The sequence below is a fragment of the Camelina sativa genome, chromosome 12, assembly GCF_000633955.1.
Source record: "Camelina sativa cultivar DH55 chromosome 12, Cs, whole genome shotgun sequence".
In the NCBI taxonomy this organism is placed as follows: Eukaryota; Viridiplantae; Streptophyta; class Magnoliopsida; order Brassicales; family Brassicaceae; genus Camelina; species Camelina sativa.
The window spans coordinates 30,466,281-30,474,231 of record NC_025696.1 but is presented as its reverse complement, the minus strand read 5'-3'; the positions used below and the strand labels follow the sequence as shown (position 1 = coordinate 30,474,231).

Genomic DNA, 7,951 nt, shown 5'->3' with positions numbered 1-7,951 from the left:
ACAACACTTGTTTGGTTTCTTTTTGAACATTAGAATTGCATCTATAAGTTTGATTGTATAGTTTCTCTTTCATCTTGATCGAAGATGTTTTTTGGATGAACTATGAAATATGTGATTCAATTTGTTACTGAGTTTGTGTAGTTTTGGGGTTTGTTGGATTTTGATTGAGAAACCTTATTTTGGCCAATTGAATAATAGTAGTAACTTTAGAACAGGTTGATGTTCTCTGGCTACAAGATCTTTGTTCTTGAAACTAGAACTGGTTTCAGGATTGTAGTGAAATAGTATGGTTTGTAATCGATTGTGGGTGATTTTGTTCTGTATATGTGTCTCAACTCAATTCTACTGCTTCTTCCTGCCATAACCAAACATATGTTTCGTAAATTTCAGCAATGTACCGTGGAACTGTAAAAAAGGTATCACTGCAAGGTATTAAACTGGTAAGTTCAGCAAAACTAGTGTTGTGATTATTTTTTGGAATGGGACAGAGATTGCCTCATATAACTTTTAAATCTGTTATTTTGAAAAATACTAACAAGTATAAAAAGAGATGAAAATTGTGTTCTTTCTTACTCACAGGATGTGTCCTCGACTTGTTTGATGATGTCGTTTTGATGAATTTTGCAGGTATTGGTGGATTTCCAATAAAATCCGAAAGCTGCACATGAATGAATTATAGAAACTCAGAGAAGCAATAAATTGATTCAACATCCGAGAGCAACAACAAGCTTGTACTCAGCACCAACAAGCCAAGAGCAACTTCAACTTCAATCCTCATGTCATGGTTCGTGCTTGTACTCGGTTCGTGGTTCAAGCATGTACTCAGGTTTTTTTTTTCTTTCAACTTTAGTGCTCATGTCATGATTCTTTTTCATGTTTTGCTTGTAAAACAATATTTTCAAATATAAGATACCCAAAGTTAGAACCTACCATTGGAAGAGAAAAATTTAACTAAGAGATCATGGGTTCTTATATTCAAAACAATACACAATTAATTCATAAAAAAATCAAACAGTGCTTAAGAGACTCCAATTATAAACCTACCGATAAACTTGCCCTTATTAGAGTATCCTCATTAACCAGTCTTTAATGGGTCTTTTAACTTTAAATTAACATTAAATTTAATATTAGTTTAATTTAAAAACCTCACTAATTATGTATATTATATATTTTATTTTGTCAACAGGTTTAATAGATTAGCTCAAAGGAAGTCAACTCAAAGAAAAAGTGTTTACAAAACTAACATAGCACGGTTTGGTACAAATTTTTTATGCCAATAAATTCGCTTTAGCATTTGCACTAGGAGAGATAAGATAAAAATAAAAAGTAGAGAACTCTTCCTTTTCACACTTGATCTCGTCCAAATAAATTGAGAAAATGATCAACAGGTCAATTAAAACCTAATGTGTACTCCACCACGATCTAGTGGTATCGTTGTAACACTTCAGGATCGAATCCACAGAGACCAAACAATTGCACTATAAAATTATGTAGATTAAATATAGCTAAGACAAAAGAGGAAGTTTGTGAATAATGTAATAAATCGGAAACGGAAAGTAAATAAGTTGCTTTAAATCAAAAAGGAAATATTGGGCGCAGGGAATCAGTTAGGGGACATGACCACGAAATTAGATGATAAATTGGGATAGCATTAAACACCGTTCTTGAACTCAAATCTCGAATGTAAAACTAACCTACTGTCGCAGCATTAGCTATCTATGCAAGGAATTGATAAAACTCTAAACCGTCGTTTGAATCTAAACAATCCTAGCAAGCAATAAGTTCAAGTTTGATTATGTTCACAAGGTGCCTCAACTTCAACTGTCGTTGGCTAAGGATCACCTTGCTCACCTATGTTCTTTTCAAGCAACTCAACAACACTTTTGGTGCCCCGATGAATTAAACCTAAGATCTTAATCTAGGTGATCAATCTAGCTTAAGCATTAAGAACAACTATAGATGAAGAACAATAAGATCAATCCCTAATCTAACAAATCTAGCATCAATAAATCATAGAAACCCTTCTGAAACCCTAAACCCAACAGTGAAACTACTCAGACATGGAGAAGCAGAAACAGCAAATCAATAATGAAGAAAACATAATTGAATTGCAAAAGAATAGAAAATAGGGTTTAGAAATCTTCTCCAAAGTGTCAAGAAGGATTAGAGATCTTCTCCCTTTTCTCTCAATACAAAATAGTCTCAGAAAATAAAGCTTATGTCTCTGGAGGCCGTGCCTCTAACTTAAATATCAAAATAAAACCCTAAAAATCGGTTTAAAACGAAAAAGGAAAACTTGTGTCGGGGACGGGAATGGTCGATCTGGAAAGGATCAGTCGATCCGGAACGTTTTTCTGCTCTCACTCCATCTGCTTACTAGCCCGATGGAGTATAGTAATAATATTGATCTCATATATAAACGACGATACTGTATTTCCATCCATCAATAATACAAGAAATGGATTCATCAGTAAATATCATCAACGTGGAGCGAATCTCTCCCTCAAACTCAGACTCGTCCGAGTCACTCACTCTCCCACTCACTTTCTTCGACCTTATCTGGTTCAAAATGCATGCAGTCGAACGAGTCATCTTCTTTCGACTCACCGCAGCAACTCGCACTTTTTTCGACTCAGTCATCGTCCCCAACCTCAGAACCTCTCTCTCTTTATCCCTCTCTCATTATCTCCCCCTCGCCGGCCAACTCGTCTGGAAACAACTTGATCCCAAACCGAGCGTCGTCTACTCTCCAAACGATGCCGTTTCATTCACCGTCGCCGAGTCAAACGCCGATTTCTCCCGTTTAACTGGTAAAGAACCATTCTTCTCCACCGAGTTGCACCCGTTAGTCCCTAAGTTACAAATCTCCGACGACTCGGCCTCGGTCATGTCGTTTCAAGTCACGCTGTTTCCAAACCAAGGGTTTTGCATCGGCGTAGCAGCACACCATGCCGTTTTAGATGGGAAAACGACAACCAGTTTTCTCAAATCTTGGGCGCACGTATGTAAACATCAAGATTCTTCTCTACCTCACGATCTGATTCCGTTTTACGATCGCACGGTCATAAAAAGTCCACCAAGTAGCGATATAATGATTTTGAACTCATGGCACAGTTTAGTCAAAATGTTCACCGGTAAAGAACCAGAAAACTTCAAGAGTTTCCAGCTTCGTCCGTCACCGGTGATTAGTCCTGACACAGTTCGGTACACTCTTGAACTCACTCCCGTAGATATCCAAACGCTTCGGGAGAGGCTCAAGAGAGAGTCATCATCCTCCTCTTCCTCGTCAAAGCAGCTTCGTTTGTCTGACGTTTGTGATAATATATTCATATGCGTTAACTTGCGTGATTAGAGCTCGAGGTGGAGATCCCAATAGACCTGTCGGGTGTGTGTTTGCTGCGGATTGTCGAAATATAGTCACTCCACCGATCCCATCGAGTTATTTTGGTAATTGCGCCATTGGTATCGGTAGAATTCCATTAACTGCAGATACGTTTATGGGTGAAGAAGGGTTTTTGGCTTCTACAAGGTTGGTGAGCGACTTGGTTGAGGGATTGGACGAGGGTGTGGTGTGGAAGATCCCAGATTTTGTAGAGTTATCTAGAAGTCTTCCAAAAGAAGCACAGTTTCTATCTGTTTCGGGTTCGACCCAGTTTGGAGTATACGGGTTGGATTTCGGGTGGGGAAAACCAGAGAAAGTGGTGGGTGTGTCGATTGATCAAGGCGAAGCGATTTCCTTGGCGGAGAGTAGAGATGGAAATGGCGGTGTGGAGGTTGGCTTCTCTCTCAAGAAACATGAAATGGATGCTCTCATTGATTTGCTCCATAACGGACTAAAAGTTTGACCACTCCTTTCCTCAAAATAAAATTCTCAAAGCATCTCCAGTGGTATAATTTTATTATAAATTTCACATTATTTCAAAAAAAGAACTTCATTGTGAGATTTTTCAAGAAATGACTTCTTCAATGGTAAAGCCTTATTAGAGTATCCTCATTAGGCATCCTTAATGGGAGAACTTTTTTTCATGTTCTTAGATTAAATATATAGTGTAAATAATCTAAGATCAGTTGTTAAGATCATAGGTAAAAAAAATGGGGGAACTAATTATAGTGTTCTTAAAATAAATATAAAGTGAAATAATGTAAGATCAGTAGTTTAGATCTTTTGTTAAAAAGCTAGTTATTGGGAGAACATGTTTAAGATCATAAGATTTAATAATATAATATTCATAAACATTTTACAAATTATAAAAACTTATAAAATAACATTTAAATTGCTTACTTATAAACTTGAAAATAAAATGAAAGAAAAAACAAATATTCCTTATAAAATGAAAGAAATTGCCTCGTTGTGTAAGTCGGATTATCACTAAAATAATCGTTCCACAAACGTTCGTGGCCTTCTTCCCGTTGTCTATCGATATAAATACGTGTATTCTTTTCCTCCGGAATTTCCTCTTCAGCAGCTTCAAATTGATTATTAAATTGTTCTTGAAAAATTGGTTCATACTATCATTATTTGGATCATAATGATAGTGAAAATTATTGGAAGAAGATGCCATAGAAATGAAGAAGAGTAAGGAATATTTGTTTTGTGTGAGTAGCAAATATTAGATTTTGGTTGAGAAAGAAATATTAGATTGTGGGGAGAGAAGGAAATTTATGATTTTGGTGAGAAAGAAATATTTTTGTGTGAGTAGGAAATTTATGATTTTGGTGAGAGAAGGACACCGAGAATTTTGGTGGGAGTGATCAAAGATTAATGAGTTCATATATATAGAGTGATCTAAAAGCATAGAATTCAACTAAAATCCAAAGATTGCAAAGAATATAAACATCACAAACTTCACGGGTTCACAACACCGAGTACATAGCAAACATCACGGGTTTACAACACCGACAACATAGCTAACAATCACGGGTTCATCAACCGACAACATAGCTAACAATCACGGGTTCATACATACCAAGACAACAACCGAAAAAGACAACAACAAAAAAAGACAACAACAAAAAAACATCAAGGAAAAACTTTTACTTCAGCTGCATCACTCGGTCTTTGATCAAGATCACTTGATGGTTGAGCTGCATCAATAGGTCCTTGAGATGGATGACTTGGTCGTTGAGCTGGATCACTTGGTCCTTGAGCTGGTTCAGTTGTGTCTCATTAGCAGGTAGTGGTTGAGTTGCACGGCTCGACAGACTTGTCAATCCAGTCGCAGGAGCTGGTTCCGGAGGATAGTAACATGTCTCAGCCTCCTCTTCTGACTCTGAACTATAGTCTAAAGGGCTGTTTATACCATAGTCGTATTCACGGTCCATGACTTCTTCGGTCCATGACTTATATCAGTCGACATAAGATGAGAAGTTAGCAAAGATCGGTTCCTCGGAAAACCTTAGCAAAGATCGATTTCACCATGCAATAGCTCTCGATTTGGGTGGTTTAGACGGAAGATTTTGGTGTTTCTACGGCGAGGATGAAGGAAAGGAAGCTGTCGCCGTTTTCTCTCTTTCGTCGCAAACCCTAGTCTCGATTTGGAAGAGATACAGAAATGAAATAATTTTGGGTCTTCCGCAAAAAAACGCAGCGTATCACGTGGTGACACGTTCATGAGAACTGGGCTTCAAACTGATCTACATGTAGACCCAAAAAATCGATCTAAGTCCACTATTCATTATTTTTATGTTTTAAACGGGCTTGGAACACCCCAACTGATCCCCCGTTAATGATGGCCTTAACCAGTCTTTAATGGGTCTTTTAACTTTAAATTAACATTAAATTTAATATTAGTTTAATTTAAAAACCTCACTATTTATGTATATTATATATTTTATTTTGTCAACAGGTTTAATAGATTAGCTCAAAGGAAGTCAACTTAAAGAAAAAGTGTTTACAAAACTAAGATAGCACGGTTTGGTACAAAATTTTTATGCCAATAAATTCGCTTTAGCATTTGCACTAGGAGAGATAAGATAAAAATAAAAAGTAGAGAACTCTTCCTTTTCACACTTGATCTCGTCCAATTAAATTGAGAAGACCAGCCATTCGGAAGGAGAAAACACCTCTTCACCAGGTATGAGTAGTTGGTGAGTAAAACTACGTCTCCATTGCCCGCACGAATCATATACTTCATCGTCCAAACTAAAAGCTTCAACCTCTGCATGTAACATAGATAAATTACATCGAAGGTTCGCTGCTCCATAGTAGGTGGGTCACTAACTATGTATATTAGTTTTCTCCTTCTATTGGTGAACCTTAAATATGAGTGGCTTAAGAATTAAAAGTTAATTATTTATAGAAAATGTCTTTTTTTAATATAATTTATAATGTAACAAATGTTGGTTCACTACAAGAAAACACGACTATTGCGAGGAACACTTGCGATGCCCTGTTTGGTAACGACTGTTACTTGTGGCTGTAGCTGCTTTGACTGTAAAAACTTTGACTGTAGAGACTTTTGCTGTAGAAACTTTAACTGTTAAAACTTTAATATTGACTGTTATTTATCTTGTATGTTTTTCATAAATAAAATAAATTTATGTGGCAACATAATAAATTTTATCAAAATTAAAAATTTAGAAAAATACAAAAACTCATTAAAAATGAATATATAAATAGTTTAACAAATAAAAAATATAAAGATATGGCATGACTGATTATGGGTTATAATGGTTGTTGATGCAAAAATAATTAAGAAAAATAGATCTCAAAGTAACAGAAATAAAAAAAATATTTTAATGAATCAAAATGTATTTGTGATAAATTATACATAGATTGAATGTTCAATCACCATGGAAAATAAGAAAGAGAAAAATAGCTACAATTTTATTATTATTTTTTTTTACAGCCAAAAAAGTTTCACATTTGTGACTTTAAAAATATGTACGTACAAACTATAAAAGTTGAAAGGTAGACTTTAAAGACTGTTAAAAATAATAAAGCAATAAAAGCATGATTGGTAAAATTTTGGCTTTTAAGACTTTAAATTAATTTTAAAACTTTTAAAGTCTCTCCCAATCAGAGCCTACATCTCTCGCAACTTTGCAATGAATTTGCGAGACTTCTAAAATAACCGAAAAACACCTAGCATATTCCTCGCAAAATTGCGAGGGAAGGCGTCCTCACAAATCCGCTGCACATTTGCGAGGTATTAACGACAAATTCGCAGGGAAGGTAAAATATCTCGCAAATCTATTGCAAATTTGCGACGATTTTGCAAAGAAAAACTTCATAGCAAATTTGCCATGAATATCTATTTCTTTTAATAAATACTTAAAAAATTTAATAGAATTATTCTGAAATACATTTGAGTGTTCATAAGGTTAATCAGACTCTTTGAATTAATTTTTTGAATTTCACATATCCGTTGGATCCATCTAAAATGTCTTATACTTCTCTATGAAGTGCATCAACACGTTTAGTTTCAATGATAATATTAATATGGTTAATGATTAAAAAATTGAATCTAAGACTTATAGTCGAAGATAGGGCAGTGCAACACAAATAGTTGCAAATGTATTTGTCTCATTGTAATGAACATATACAAGATATTGATCATATTCATAGAGAAGTAGTAGATGATATCTAATTATCAGAGGAAGATGCAAAATCAGACAACTTTGCAGAGTACGACTATAGAGAAGATGATGAGACCATTGAACATTATAATATATTTGAAAATTGATTTAACTAATATTTTAATATTATTTTGATGGTTTTTCTAAAATAGATATCTACGATTTGCGATAGAATTGCGAGATCAATCGCAAATGTCTCTGAATTTCCTCACAATATTCACAAACCATAGCAGTTTCCTCACAAATATTGACACACATGATAACTTTGAACCCTAAACCCTAAATAATTTGTGAGAGATTTGCTACGATCCCTCGCAATTCTCTTGCAAAACTTCTGAAAAATTGAAAGTTTTTGAATTTTAATTTATGCGCT

General features: G+C 35.0%; 1 protein-coding gene and 1 pseudogene across 2 annotated transcripts in view; both read left to right on the top strand.

Moving 5' to 3' along the window:
* The window catches only part of LOC104732932 (phenolic glucoside malonyltransferase 1-like), a 4,395-nt gene extending 3,466 nt beyond the window's left edge, over nucleotides 1-929 (top strand). For both annotated transcript variants that reach the window (XR_002034449.1, XM_010452537.2), the window contains exons 3-4: nucleotides 391-440; nucleotides 628-929. Coding sequence is in view for 1 of the 2 variants with exons in the window: in XM_010452537.2 (XP_010450839.1) it covers nucleotides 391-411 (21 nt within the window). In the remaining variant the exon portion in view is untranslated. The remainder of the gene's footprint in view (nucleotides 1-390; nucleotides 441-627) is intronic.
* On the top strand, nucleotides 2,279-4,059 carry LOC104734024 (annotated as a pseudogene).